At 41.4% G+C, this 15,464-nt stretch overlaps 2 protein-coding genes across 3 annotated transcripts in view; both read left to right on the forward strand.

Moving 5' to 3' along the window:
* Positions 1–12,970, forward strand: part of IQCB1 (IQ motif containing B1) — an 18,281-nt gene extending 5,311 nt beyond the window's left edge. Inside the window, exons 5-14 of the mRNA XM_015868772.2 lie at positions 151–244; positions 1,344–1,443; positions 1,962–2,134; positions 4,288–4,400; positions 5,516–5,625; positions 9,594–9,736; positions 10,157–10,305; positions 10,766–10,894; positions 11,258–11,414; positions 12,421–12,970. Coding sequence (XP_015724258.1) covers positions 151–244; positions 1,344–1,443; positions 1,962–2,134; positions 4,288–4,400; positions 5,516–5,625; positions 9,594–9,736; positions 10,157–10,305; positions 10,766–10,894; positions 11,258–11,414; positions 12,421–12,650 — 1,398 coding nt within the window. The 3' untranslated portion in view covers positions 12,651–12,970. The remainder of the gene's footprint in view (positions 1–150; positions 245–1,343; positions 1,444–1,961; positions 2,135–4,287; positions 4,401–5,515; positions 5,626–9,593; positions 9,737–10,156; positions 10,306–10,765; positions 10,895–11,257; positions 11,415–12,420) is intronic.
* A 1,240-nt stretch (positions 12,971–14,210) lies between these two features.
* The window catches only part of LOC107316822 (kalirin-like), a 34,337-nt gene continuing 33,083 nt past the window's right edge, over positions 14,211–15,464 (forward strand). The window contains exon 1 of one of the 2 annotated variants that reach the window (XM_015868770.2): positions 14,211–14,370. The gene's annotated coding sequence lies outside the window, so the exon portion shown is untranslated. The remainder of the gene's footprint in view (positions 14,371–15,464) is intronic. The other variant, XM_015868771.2, reaches the window with a different exon arrangement.

The raw sequence follows: 15,464 nt of genomic DNA on the forward strand, positions 1-15,464 counted from the left end.
TTTTTGCCTGGTTGCTGTGGTTTGACGAACCTAATTTGTGCATTTGGTAGAGCTGGCTTCCAAATAGCTGAAGTACACAAGACTTCTTGCTATATCATGATGTAGTAGGAAGATACACACATGGGTGTTTTTTACTTCTCTCTCATTTAGGATGAAGAAAAACAAGATTTTTTACGCCATTTCCAAACAGTAACTGATGCCATCTGCTGGCTGTTTTGTGGACATATTCAACTGACAGATCGTGGTAAGGGAAAATTAACTTATAAAATACTTGGGTATTTGTTCAGATCAAAAAGAGATAGCAGGAGACAGTTATAAGCCAATCCCCACCTAGCTTTCCAATTTGTCTATTATCTATTTAATAATTATCTAATTATCTATTAAGGTATTCCATTCATCAGGAGCAGCAGTATTTAGGTTGTAAAAGATCCACTAAAGGAGAATACTGGGATTGTATTTCCAGTGTTTTAGAAACAAACAGTAAAAGTGTTTTCCTGAACTTTCCCTTTGTAATCTCGTACCTTTAAAAAGGCAGATATTTTTTAGTGAGAAAGTACTTCAGAACTTCTTGTCTGTGATTAATATATGCAGAAATTTGACTGAAGTACATTGCAAGCCTAAATGAGGGAACCAACTGAAAATGGGTTGTTCAGTTCATTGCCATGCTATCTGTGCTCTCTATCATGCTATTTGTTGCTGAGTATTTAACAAACTTTACTAGCACTTTTGACCAAAATAAAGTTTCTATTAACCCAGTGTTGAGCACATGGATATTTAGTCCATAATAAAAAGCAGAACTTGGTTTTGTCTCTAACAGAAAGCAATAAATTAAAGATCATAAAATACGTAGCTAAAAACATAAATGGACAGAAAATTTTCTACATATGTAGACTGTGACTGGAATAAAAAGAAAACGTGGTGCTTCATTGTCATCGGTGGACTTGCATTAAATGAAGCTGGTTTAACAAACTGTTAAGGTTGAAGTGCTCATCTTCTCTGGGTATTGTTGCACCAGTGATAAAATTCCACCAGTGTAATGAGAAACCAGTGCTAGTGTAACATAAGAGGTTTTAAAGCTTTTGTTACATCTCAGTGCCAGTGCCTAAGGGATATCCAAGGGCAGATAAACAGAGCTCAGCAGGTTTTTTTTTCTTTTATGTTGAAATAGTTTACTTATTCCAGTAAGCTTCAGTGTAAAAATTATAAAAGATGAAGTTTGTTCCAGAAAGTGTCTGCCTTTACTTGCTATGGCTTTATGTTTTGTGATTAAGCTCATTTGTTTTATAGCATTCTAAAGCCTGCGATTCTGACTGTGCGATCTCATCTGTTTGTTTTTCTTGCAGTGCTGCAAAATGATCACTTCCTGCGGTTGCTAATATCAGACAGTGTTGAAATAGCAGTTACAATGATGTCTGTTTTACACAGTATTCTGGAGGTTAATAGGTTAGTTGTTCTTATGTCACTGATTTTCCCGAATCTTAAGTTTCAAGTTCAGTTAATGACTGCTTTGTAAAGTAGAACTTCTCATATCCAAGAGCTGTGGTGTGTTTTGTTTTGTTTATTTTCCTAGTCTTTGCTGTAGAAATAGAAATATCCGATGTTTTATTTATCCTGTTGTTAAAATGAGGGAATGGAAATGGGTTGAAATAGCAGTACTGCCTCTGCTACAGAGTCAGTGGCAGCGAGAACTGAGTTAGCAATACTTGTTTTCTCAGTTTAACTGGAGTAAACGTGGGAGTGTCAACTTGTCACAGGAAGAAAAGCAGCATAAAACAAAACTGACTCTTCAGTTCCATCTCCTTACACCCTGGATCACATTGCTGGTCCAGTTAATTGAGTATATTGGCTTGCTGAATACCTGAGGACATCTATAATTAGAATTCGCTATTAAAAAGCTGATCGTTTGTAACTAACTCTTCATTTCTCCTCCCCTCCCCCTTTTGTTTTTTGTGTCTATAAAGTTCTGCCTTGCTTCAGGTTAATGAAGAGATCCTGCACTCTGTATTGGATGAACTTGTTTATAAGCTTTCATCTTCCAACAATCCTGTTATAGGAAACACTGCTACAAAACTGCTGTTGCTGATGGCAAAATTTTGCAAGCAGCTCCTGAAGTTACTGGCAACTCGCTACAAAGGTTTGTGAATGTGTGGAACCAATCACTTGGCTTCTTTGCATCTGCCATAAAAATACAAAGGTGGAGGTTGCCATCTTGGTTCAGTAATGATCTGGTACAGAGGGAAACTGCAGTGCTGTTTTATTTTCCTTCTCTGTTCATTTCTTGTTGTAATTTAAGGTGTTGCCCCTCTTAGATTTATTTGCTTCAGTGTATGGAAAACTTTGCATGTGGCAGTTTGTCTCTTCTAGCTGTAGTTTGTCACTCAAGTAAAGCTTGATGGGCTTTCCTTCTTTCTGAGTGATGTTCTGCGTTTGTTTTTCTTTCATGTGAAGGCTGCATATTGAGACATCCTGGCAGCATGGTGTCCATGCTGCCTCAGTAAGAGCCGTGTGAGATACCTGCTAGTGTACTGAACCTCACTACTCCAGAAGCAAGAAAGTTATACTTAACTACCAGGGTCAGAAGTTGGCTTTATGAGTCTGATTATCTGATAAGTGTTGTTCTATTACTGAGGAGCTGACAGTCTTTCGATGGCAAGTGATTAGAATGAACTCTTTTCAGGAATTCATTTTAGTAGTTCATCGTTTTATCTTGAGGCCTTTAGGTGAGGAGACTGGGCATGCATATAATTTGTTCTATGCCCTTTGTTATTTAACGTGGTATCCCATTTAATGTTTCTGTCCCCAGGATAGCAGGGACCCCTTGGACCTAGGCTGCCACATCCATGGAGACTTAAGAAAGAGGATTTGATGTTTGCCAGGTCTTTTATATTCTGGTTATTACTGATGATCAAAACTACTTTTATGAAGTCTCTGTCCTTTTAGGAGAAGAGCAATAGGAACTGAATATGCTAGACAAAAAAGAGCAATTCTCTTTTTTATAGTATTGCTGACTACTTAGTAGGTAGTACCAGCCAGATACATTTCTGGATTTAACAGTCAGCTTATTGCCTATAGAACTGAGAGGACTTCCTTGCAATGTGAAACAGACGTTATATCACAAGGCTGATATAATGTTGTGGATTCTCGTGGAGCCACTGTGGTGTTCTCATCATCCCAGCGGCTGAATGCTGGTTTGTCCAACATCTTTCATCAAAGATTTGGGGTTATAGTCTATGTTGCTCAGTATCAACAGAGTGCCTGTATCTTTGCTTCATGGTGGTTCAGAGCTGTTGCCAGCGTGAGGTACTTCAGTGTGAGATTTCTGTTGGTAGAGGCAGCCTGCTGGAAATGGGGAAATCCCTCAAACCTCCCATCTCCAAAACTAGCATGGTCTTTACTTCAGGATTGCAAGAGGGCATCGGTGTTTTTTTGTCTGCATGGGATGGCACATCTGAGAGCCATGCTTGTACAATAGTGGAAATTGCACGTGGCTGTGTAGTCTGCACAGAAATTGATGAATGAATTATGTCAGACCTGCAGGATTTCTTTGAGGGTACTGGTTTGTGTAAGCAGGCTGTGTGGATATGTTCTAGCCAAGGATCTGAGGATAGAAGTTATTTTGATCTGCAGTTCTTCAGGATGCTGTCCAAGTATGTGTCTAATTCTTGTCTTCTTCTTTTCTTATCCCTCCAACTCTGGAGTACTCTGAAGCTCTGGGGTTTGTCTGGTAGAGATGTAAAGAAACACATTACTGTGTACTATGTGTTCTTCTGTGTGCATCACAGGGAGTGTGTACAAGTGTATTTGTATCTACTGTGTAACTGAAATGCTGTTTGATGCCAGGAATTGGACACTTGGGTAGTCACAGTGAGATTGTGCTGTACAAATAAGGCATCAAAGGATTCCAGTTATAACTGAATAGATTTTATTATGAAAAATATGAAAGCACTGCTAATAAAACCTTGCACTTACGTAGTGCTTGCCATTCTTTTAGTACCTTACAATGCTATACTGATAAGACGTTGGAAATACATTACTAATTTAACTGCCAATTAAATAGATGCAGTAATCGCTTGCCCACACAATACTATAGTATTTAATAATAATGATTTCAGCATCAGATATTCAGAGACAATATGCAAACTCAAAGATGATTGAGCTCGTTCAGCTTCAATCTAGTCTTCTTTGCACATAAAATCAGATTTGATTTTTCTGTTTGGAAATGGTTTGAAATTGTGGAAAGAGAAATTTGCCTTTGCAGTATTGCATGGTTCTTCTCTCCTTTCATAGGATTAAACGTGCTTTTAAGTAAACAGTGGACTGGCAAAGGATTTGACAGGGATCTCAGTCAACTTCTGGACTTGCTATACTTGGAACAATCCAATGAAGACGGGGAAATGCAGGTGCTGAATTTTAATGAGACTTTCTAATATGAATTTGTAGTTATGTGTACACGGGTTGAATTTCCTATATTACTTTGTCTGAGCTTTTCAAAACTTTTGTGTTTTTTTTTTCACTGTTTCAGTGGATTTTATTTGATTTTGTAAATTTCCAATTCATTCTATTATTTTTTTTTTCTTTCTTTCATTTTTGAGATCTCAAGGAATTCCAGGTACTGAGGAATGGAAATTGGGAATGGATTGAGAAACTGACTGTGTTGTCACAATGTGGTGTGAAACTTTATACAGTCATAAGGAAAAAGATCTTTTTAGCTGATAGCTGTAAAACAAAAATAGCTGTTAGCTGTAAAACAAAAATAATTGCATCTGCTCGTTTTGCATCAGTGTTATAAATGTAGATTTCTGGATTCTTGGGAACATTCAGATAGAATTAAGAGTCGTGTAGCGAAAATGTTCAGTGAGAACATTGTCTGTACTGTGTTTCCAATAAAAAGAGCAAATGTGTGTTTTATGAGCTTACCAAAGTTTTATATGCAGGGTTTTCAGTGTGATTAGTTCAAAGGAAATCAGAGTCATGTTTACAGAGTCCTGCTTTCACCTTAAACACAGCAGGGTGTTTTGTGTGTTTTGCTTGCCTTAGAAAAAGCACCATTTGAGAATATATATATATATATATTTATCATATTTGTTGCATTTTCTGATCATGGTGGAAATGTAAATATTTCCTACAGTTTTTCTCCAGACTTGCCTTTCCATTCTCTCTAGTGAAGGTATTTTGACTGAATTGGCACTTGTAATACCAAGTGCTTCAGATACTTTCAATTTTAAAATTTCCTATACCAGTTATGTGGTTAATATGTATCTGTGCTGTGGATTCATTTGTTTGCTAAAGAGAGCATTGATGCAGGTTAGCTGCCTTTGGAGTAAATACAAGTTTTGTGATAATAATTGTCTAAGACCTTAACTGCCCCCTCGCTGTTATAAACACTGTGCATTTCAGAGCATTGGAGAACTGCTAAGGTTTGACCAAATGCTGAGATGGTTCCAAATATGCAAACAGTAATAACCTGTTTTTATATGCAAAGAAAATATTCTGCTAACTGTTTTATGCATTTCAGAGACAGCACCAGGCAGCTTGTGTAATTCAGGCAATGTGGAAGGGATTTCAGACAAGAAAAAGACTGAAAAAACTTCCTCAAGCAGTGGCAGCTTTGCAGAGGAGCTTCAGGTAAACAGCACTGCTTTGTTAAAAGTGCTAGAGAATGGTGTGATAGGACTTGTTTGTGTTTAGTTTGGTGTTTCTCACGTCACAGAATTTCAAGAAAAATTAGGTCATATAAATCACTGCTAAATGCAGGGCCAACAGGATCTGGCTGCTCAGGGCTGTATGCAGTGATGGAGATCTCCAAGGATGCAGACCCTCCATCTCACTCAGTCCCTGTCTTGGGGCTGCGTGATTCACATTCCATTAGAATTCTTCCATTAGATTTAGCAGGAATGTTCCTTGTTGCAGCTCTTTTCCACTAACTCTTGTCCTTTTTCAGTGCACCTGGAAGAATGTGGCTGGATTTTCTCTACAGATGATAGCAAAAGACAGAGATTAGATTCCCTGAACTTATACCATATGCTCTGTACCATTATCTCTTCAGTTAGTCAATGTCTGTCTGGGGTGACCCAGTAAAGTCTGGGCAGTATTACAGGTGTGCCCTCCAGAGTGCTTGAGTAAAGCTGTGTAAATAATTTTCTTTGACCCGTTGTCTTTGCTTTTGCAAGTGCAGCATACTATGCAGCTAGGCTTTGTTACTGCAAGGACACACTGCTGGCTTGTGTTCAGTTTGTAATCCACCACGATCCCCAGGTTCTTTTCAGTGGAGCTGCTGTCCAGGTAATCAGGGCCCAACCTGTATGATTCATGAGGTTATTCAGTCCCAAGTGCAGGACGTCCCATTTGAATTTAATGTGGTTTGTACTGACCCATTTTCTGTGTCTGTGGAGTTTCCTTTGAGTGCCAGCCCTGCCCTGCAGTGCATGGGAGACTGATGACAGCCCTGCTAAAGTTCAAGTAAATGACACCCGGTGCTCTCTCCTCATCCACAGAGCCAGTCATCACAGAAGACCATCAAGCTGGTCACACATAATTTGTCTGTGATAAACCTTACATGGCTGTTCCTATTTGCTTCCTGTGCTTGGAAATGTGTAGCTTTCCTAAGAGTTTGTTCCTGTGTCCCAGGGAATGTTCTTGGGATAACCCAGAGATCCTTCATCTGAAAGATGCCTTTTTCCTGTCAGCTGTATTTTCTCAAACACAGAAGTAATGTAATGCCAATATGAGCTGTTTCATTGCAGATTCTTTTAGCAAAAACATCCAAACAATGTGCTTTTCCAGCAGTACCAAATTGCCATTTCTGGTGCCAAAAGCTCCAACTGTCCCTTTCCCAGCTGCCAAAATTCTTCTCCATGAAAAAAAAGCCCTTAGTTCTGTGATGCCTCTGTGTAAAAATGTATAGCATATGGAAAACTGGAAGTGTGGGACTGTAGCATTGGATTGCACTAAACAGCATTAGAGGATGATGTACTGGTGGCAGAACAGTTAACTGCTTCACAGTTAACTCTTCAAATATTCCACCATAAAGTAAATACGTCCTGAAGTTCTGATAGGATCAGGTGGAGCAGGATAAAGCAGAAAGGAGAGGGTGGCCAGGCTGCAGGCAATCAGCCAGCTGCTTTACTTTCTTGTGTCATGTTCTCAGTATTACAAGCATTAGCACATGCATCTTAAATAAGCAGTTCTTGAATCACTCAAGCTGAGTTTTAAATGTGCTTGTTTAACACTGAGAAGAATAGAAATGTATTAATATTTTTAGTCATATGATCATGGTCCAGTCAGTCCCAGTGTACTGAGTACGATACAGTGACCATGCAGCTCCAGCAGTGGGTTTTTTTCTTTCTGGGTTAAAACTGCACTTACAGTTTTGCCAAAAAATCAAAATAATCTTTGGAATATTGTGAGCGTTATTTTAGAGAAGTTTTTAAGTGGCCTTTTGGCTTTTTAATAGTCAGGGTTTGGTTATACTCTTGGATTTATTTTAGAACAAATGTGGTTCTGTACTGTTGAGGCTGAAACTCCAAATGTGGCTCACCTGCAGCTGCAATGGAAGTTCTTAAACTCTACAAGTTACAGACTTCTGAAACTCTGTGGTTTCACAAATGTCTCGTCGGTGATATTAAAGCTTGCAGTCTTTCCATAAAGTTAGTTCACTTTTATGTAACTAACTGTAGAACTGTTAAAGCGGCAATAATTTGCATTAATCATTTATCACGTGAGTGTGTGAGAATGCAGATGTACATGTGGGCTATCAGGAGGTGGTTAATCCATGCTATGAAGAAAGCTTGGATCTTTGTGTGTGTTGTACTTTTGTTAGCGTGGTCTTGTACAAACAAATGTGGTTTATTATAGGGAGAAATGGAGAAGGAAGAAGAATGTGTGTTTTACAGACTACTTGGGAAGTAAACATTTACATAGTTGCCTAACACTATTGTCAGATTCACAGATGCATATCTGAGATGCTCATAAAACATTTTTGTTGTTTTCCACATAGTGGAGCTCATAAAAGTTTCTAGTATTGATAGTTTTATTAGGGAAATGTCATCAAAAGTCCTGCTTCACCCTGTGACATCATTCAGCTTAGAAGTTCTGTATGTGCCTTCTTGGATTAAAAATGCAAAAGTTTGGAGCTCTCATTTACACAAATGTGTGGGCTGAAAAACTTGAGCCCATTCTGTTGTTATTGTATATATCGTGATTTGTCTCTGTAGGTGGATGTGTGGGCACACTTAGAGTCTGCATTACTGTCATAAGAGGATTATGGTCTCTTAGATCATGGTGTTTATCAGTTAAAGCCAGATCTTTAAATCCAGAGCATAATAGCTTCCATCCTATCTTTCCCAATGAAGTTATAGAGACTGAGGAGAAAATGTAGTGGAAAAAAGTATGATTAATTTTATACTAGCCATGAGGAAGCACGCTGTTATTTCAATGGTACTGTGAGTCTAAAGGTATGTGACATGCAGTGATACCAAAATTACTGGGCACTGGTACTCGCCTGCTGCCTTTTTCTCCCCTCCTCCTCACCCTTAATGCTTATACTCAATTTGTGCCCTTTTCCCAGTGCCTCTTTCATTGTCCCTAGTAAAGTGCTAGAGGAGAGCAGAACTCCCAGCTGTGGGTCCAGCAGAGGCACTCAGGCCTTAAGCAGGCTAGTGATCTCTCTGCAATAGGAAAGGGAGTTGCATCATTACCTCATCGTGGGGGGAACACTCAATCTTGAGTGTTGAACTGCTAATGAGGTTGTCAGGTCCACTGGGACAAGAGAGGGGAGAGAAGGTGCCTTAGCTCACAGCTCTGGCTTCACTGAGACCGTGTCCAAGTGGTCTCAACAATTATTGGTATAGATATGCGGGTGTATTTAGCATTAATGTATTAGTCTGCGTATTATTAGCTTAAACACTTAGGAGCCAGTCACAGAGTTTTTGCTTGTCTGATTTGTGAAACATTTACTGGGGTGTTTCTAATGCTGAGCACAGCAGGGCAACATCCTAACATCAAATTACAACAACCAGTACAGATGAAGAATTTGCAAGAAGATTCTTTCTTAATGTTCTGTTAACAAAATCGATGGAGAAAATGTGTCAAAATGTGTTATTTCCTGGAGAAAAAGCCCTTAAAGATTTAAAAAGTGGACCTTAACGATCAACATTCTGACCTACCTGAGCAGCCTGTACAAAAAAATAGTACCTATGATGGAAAGCAGGTGCCATGTGTGCTGATGGATGCACTGGAAAAGATACAAACTGCAGCAGTTGCCTACTGTTGTTTTGCCTTTTCCCCAGATGATGGAATCAAAACAGTTGTTTTCATTCGTGAATGTCCCACATGAAGCATTACTCTCTTTAGTGTGCTTAGAAACTATAACCTGAGTAAAAAAATATATTTTTATTTGATAACAGATTGAATTTCTGGCTCCCATTTCTCCTGGTTGTGCAGTAATTTATTGGTTCGCAGGTGGCATCTTGTTGCTTGGTGTCGTCCTGCAGCCAGCGGCTGGCTCAGCAGCTGCTGGGCCATTAAACATAGACAAAGGTTCTATTAAGAAATGTATAACTTAAGCTAATTGTTAATGTACTTGTGTATTTTAGAGCTAAACGAGAACAGGAGATTCAGCTTCTGAAAAAACAGAAGGAAGATGAGGCCTTAAAGCTGCAAATGCATCATCAGAGACAGAGGGCCATCAGACTCTTCCATGAAAGACAGCTGTCCTTACTGGAAATAATCCATCCCAGTATGTGTTACGTTGAAGTGTTTCAGAAGATTAAACTGTCTGGGTCTCTTTAAGAACATTTTCCTCAATGTATTTCCTAATCTTTCATGTCTGTTTGCACTGTAGTCTTACCATCCCTTTTCCTGACATGATTTCCTGACCAAGAACGTGCTAATTCTTCAAGGGCTCAGTAACTACTGATTGGGAAATGCTGCCTTCAGAGTAGTCCAGGAGAAAAGGAGGCCCTCTCTACATAAAGCTCCATGGCACCTACAGGTCTCCTCTGAAAGATGGCCTGCAGCTAGTGGGCTTTCGAGGAGGTGTATTTAACTGATAGTAGCCAAGCTTTTTGATATCATCCAGTTTTTAAGGATTAAAAGTGTAAATTGTTGGTAGATCTCAACCCACGGTCTTATAACTGGATCTTTCTCACATTGCTAGGTCAGTTAAATAAGCACATGCAGGAAATGGAGGTGAAATCAGCATTAACTATCCAGAGATTTTGGCGAGGTTATGGAGCAAGGAAGGATTTTCATCGACAGAAACAATCTCTTAAGGAGTATAAAGCAGCTGTCGTCATTCAGAGAGCAGTAAGTGTCTAAACTTTGTTCTGAAATTAGATAGGACTGAGTGCAGTATTTTGACGCCTCCCAACCAGATTTGTTTATTTACTTTTGTTAATGTTGCTATAGCTATAACTTATTCAAAACATACGCAGAGGATGATAATCTATAGATACAAGTTACCTAGAGAGGTTGAATTTCGCATGAGATAAAAAGCCTGATACAATCTTCTAACTAAAATACGAGCTACCACTTGAAACCAAAGGCTGGAACATCGCTACGGGATGAATAAGTCCATCATTTATTACGAGTGTTCTAACATTATTTAGTATTCATGCTGACAATTTTATGTTGCCTTTTTGGTATTATAGCTGAAGTTATGTTTTAAGGAGTGCAGCTCTAGGATGTTTTTCTGCCACTGATTCCTTGCAAAGTGAGCCAAGCTCCCTGTCTATGATTCTCATATTCTCGTGTGTTCTTTTCAAAGGCTTGTAAGTTCTTGGAAAAACGAAGAAGAAAGAGAACTGTTTCTTCCTGGAAAGATCCCAAAGGGCTGACTGAGGAACAGAGAGTAGCTTTACAGCAGAAGGTGGATGACTACATCAAATTGCATCCGGTCTGTTTTAGTCACTTCATAATTCTCATTAATGATGCAACGTAAAATACTGTAGGGATGAGGTGTATTCGTAAAATCTGATCAAGATGATCCATGTGAGATATGCCTATATTAACCCTGCTTGTTTGAGAGCAAGGTGCTTAAATCTTGGGGATTTAAGCTATTAATTGAATAAAAAAGGTCAAAACAAACTGTAATTGGAAAATTACGTATACTTGGTAGATAGGTTTGGAGAGAGCTCCAGAGGAAGCAAAATGATTAAGTTAACAATTAAGAACAGCATTTGTATTCCTTGTTTGGATGTTAATCTGTCCCCAGCGGATTAATGGATCTTCATGGTAACAAACTTTTATTTTCCTCCAGGCTTCCCAAATGTCAGAAGAAATGAGTAAAGAATTACATATGCAGGCCCAGGAAAAGCTGGCACAGTTCCTGCTGAGAAGCAGGCTGGATCAGAGAGCAGCACAGCGGAGAGAGTCATTACTGGCTCAGGTCAACACTGATGTGGAGCTGCTAATGAGTACGTGACTGCTCTGGTCATAGTTTTAATTAGCGTTTGGATTAAACTAATTTAGAAAGAAAATTAAAGGGAGCAGTCTTATTTAAAAACTGAAATAGCTTTCTTCTTTTGCCATACATTTTATGGTGAGATTTTGAGGCCCTGTTAGAAATTATCCACGTATTGCTGTAAATATGTCTGCTTTTCAGGGAGCTGCTTAGTTTTATGCTGGAAGTCTTTCTGATGTACTCACAACAAAAGCAACGGCCCTTGTAAAAAGCATAGATGTTTTTAAGGGCATCTTACACAACCTCTACCTCTATGTTTTTTTTTAATCTATTTTCTTGTTTTCTTCAGATGAAGAGGGAAATCTTTGAGCTGTAAATTCTGAGGCATGTCTTCCTTCAGCCTGGCCTGGCCTTATTTGAAACAGAATTCACTGCTGTGCTATCTAAATTTCACATAGCTTGTATTGAAAATGAGAATAGCAAACTGCAGCCAGCAGAGAGCACCCAAGCAGGACAAAATTGAGCAAGTTACCAAAATTCCACTGCTTATTCTGTCACATGGTGTGACTGCAGCTCAGTGCTGCCTGAACAGGCAAATCAGCACGCTTGCATTGTGCTGGGGCCCCCAGGCAGTGAACACACAGTGCTGCTGCAGCCACGCTGATATCACCCTGTGCCAGGAGTGCTGATCCAGCACCAGTGACCAGGAGCTCCTCTTAGGTCACAGTTTCATGAGAATCTGGTTTGGTTGTTACCATCACTATCACTGAATGATACAGTCCTGCTTTCCCTGCTTCTCTCTGTTCTGTATTTACTTTTTGAGTTAGCGTTAATTTGGATTACTTCTCCAATCTGGTTTATCACAAAGCAATAAAACTGTAATGTCAGCAAGGGATAATGAGTAACCTAGGACAGTAGGAGGTGAGAGAGGAGTGATCTTAATTGTTTTGTTTAAAATACTCATAAAACTGCAGCATAAGAAACAAAATACAGCAACCTGTTTCTCCTTGTTCTTACAGATGCCCCTCAGTTAGCAGAGACCACAGAAAAAGACCTCGCTGTTTTCATGAGTCGATCAGTCCCTGTAGCTACCAAGGCCAAAGAGTCCCACAGTGCTATGCTGAAATACGTTCGCTTGCCATGGTGGAAGAAGCTTGGAGATGAGTTTGAGGAGGATGATGTCATTCCTGATGACACCCTGAATGCAGAACTTGGAAGTCTGTTTATTGGTGGAAGGAAATCCTTATAGCTATTGGTGGAAGCTAATCCATTTGCAGGCAGAAGGATCTGTTACTTGTTTAGCCGGGCTCATACCTTGCACTATGCATTACTTTTATGTGTTTTTAAGGAAACCAAATACTTGAATTCTAAGACAAAGCACTGAAAAAGAACAAGGTTTTATTTTACTTACCGTATTAAGAATCTTTCTGTACATCAGCAGTAAAATACTGACTGTGCTATTACCAAAAGGATTAAATGCTGTCCTTGCTAATAAGGATATTTTATAATTGTTACAAAAAGGATTTAAATACTGTATTTGCAAATACAGATATTTTGTAACTTATGTAACTTTGACTGTATATAACCTTTGCATTTTCACTTATTACTTGCACTCAGATGTATTCAAAACAAATCAAGACGTAAGAAGTCAGGCAAGTAGGCAGTAGGTTGAGTGTTTCCAGCAGGGTGGAACTGTTAACTCTGGTCAGCACAGGCAAAGCTTGGACTGAGGAATCTCCACTTCATGCTTAGAAACAAGTGAAAAAGCAAGAAGATGAAAGTTTTTTTATTAGAATTTATGTGTTTTCCTTTAAAAGCACATAGTTCCTTGCACATCCAGTGCACTGCATTGTAACGTGGTCGCAGTAACTGTTAAATGGGATCAATAGTGTCAGTGTGGCCATCTGCACCACCACCTTCATCTTCTTAAACCATGCGGATATCATTTAATCCAGGAAGGTCTCCAGCACAATCACTGTGACTTGGTCTGTGCTGAAAACCTTTAGTCGAGGTCCATAGCTCACTGCTGACCAATCTGCATAGAAAGAGAGGAGAACACAAGGCTGCAGTAGGTGCCTGCACTACTAATAAAGTATTTATTAGGTGAGACCCAGAAAGTCTTTTAACACTGCAGAGGAAGAAAAAGCGCAGTGGTTTCTGCCAATTTGTATATGGACAGCAATATTGCTTCAGCATGTTTGCTTTCCATCTCCTCTAGAAGGTTTTGAGTTTTAATTTTAGCGATGAATGGGAAAACAAATACATAGAAATAGTAGGCAGAAGTCCAAGGCCGTTCAGATGCAGCTGATACATTAAAATGAATAACTGGGCAGCTGCCAGGAGGAAGAGCTGTGCTCTGGGTTAATTCTTTTAGCAGGCACTGAGTTGGCTCTCAGCTCCCTTCTTGGAGAATTAACCGGTGGAAAAACCCGTTATTTGCCAGGGTGCTCACATGTGACTGCTGAATTACATGTTGTGCTCAGCCTTGCTATTAGTTTTAGACCATGCCCATCAGAAACCAACAACAGAGCTGGAAAAGATGGGGATGAATCTTCCCCAGCAGCTGCCAGGCTCTAGTGCTGGACAATGCCCAGCTGAACTGCAGCAAACCACCTGTTCCATTGCAAACACGCTGCCTGTCTGCACACCCAGCACCGCATCCTCTGCTGTACAGCCACCCGCACTATTCTGTGGCTTCGTGTATTTTATGCCAAGAGATGAGGCTCTCGGTACGCACACCGAACTCTCCCACCCTCCCTCAGTCCCTCCCCTCCCACGGTCGCTGTGCGGGCGGTGCCGTTACTCGGTGCCGTTCCCGCCCCCTGCTCCACACGCCGTTGCCGCGGTGACGGGCTCAGCCGGGCCCGTAGCGGTGCGGCGTTGAGGGGCGGGCGGTGCGGGCCGGGCTCGGCGCTGCCGGGCATGCACAACAAAGGCGAGAGGAGCCGGGCCGCGTGCGGGCTGTGCAGGTGGGTACGGCGGCAGGAGGGGCCCACACAAAGGCGGGCGGCCGCTCCCGTCTCTCCTCGGCCGGGGGCCGCCGGTTGTGTGGGGCCTTTGTCGGTGCGGCGCTGGAGCGCGGTGTGCGGGGTGTGCGGGATGCACAGCGGGGCTGTGCGGGATGCTGCGGGCATTGCAGCACACGGTGCCGTTGTACCGGTAGCCGGGCTGTTTGCTACGGATCTCGGATCCGAGCGGCTGTCCGGGAATCCCCCGGGGCGCATCGAGGCGCCCGCTTCGCCCATCTCTGCGCTGCAGCAAAGGGCGCGCTGCGCCTGCACTGTTGTATCCCCTCATCGCTGTGGCACTGAAGGGCACCAGGAAGAAGCTGTACGCAGGGCACAGGGGCGATAATACCCGCTTCCCTTTGCTACTCCATAGAGTGCTCCATAGGCAGCGATGGGGGCTCGGAGCCCTGCTGCAGAGGTTGTGCTGCTTTTCCTGCCCCCTTTTTGCAGATGGAGGAGCAGATTGGGAACCTAAAAAGATTGAAGTCAGATTTAAGTCGCATCTGGAACCTAAACGAGGATCTCACAGCTCCTCAGGCTGAGGTTCTCTCACAGCTCCTCAGGCTTCTGGCTGAGGTTCTCTCCCATGCCTCATGATAAAGTCATCTCTTATCCTCACTAGCTGCTCCCTGAGCTGCCCTGGGCTCTACCAGGCCATGTTTTGAGATGGTTTTGCCAAGGTTTGTGTGTCTTTAGCATGGGAAGAGCAGTGTCTGACTGACATGGATCTGTGGCTGTTGGTGTGTGCGGGTGTATAAGCTAGCAGCCATGGAATAGGCTCGGTGTTGGATGAGGCACTGTATGATCAGACAGCAAATAGTGCTGATGAGGGAAATGCAGAACGGCCAGGTATCTGCTGTGGCTTTGTCAGCCTCTCTTATGAAAGGGAGAGGGCCTGTCCCTTTGAAAAGACTAACCTTGCACTGAAGGGCACGCTTTCAATAGCAAAATAAGTGGTGACTGTAACCCAAAAGATGCCAGCCTGCTTGAGAACCTGCCCGCTTGGTTTTGTGGCCCAGACAGGAGATGGGCAGTGTTTGAGATTGTGCTCCACC

This window comes from Coturnix japonica, chromosome 7, assembly GCF_001577835.2.
Source record: "Coturnix japonica isolate 7356 chromosome 7, Coturnix japonica 2.1, whole genome shotgun sequence".
NCBI lineage: Eukaryota > Metazoa > Chordata > Aves > Galliformes > Phasianidae > Coturnix > Coturnix japonica.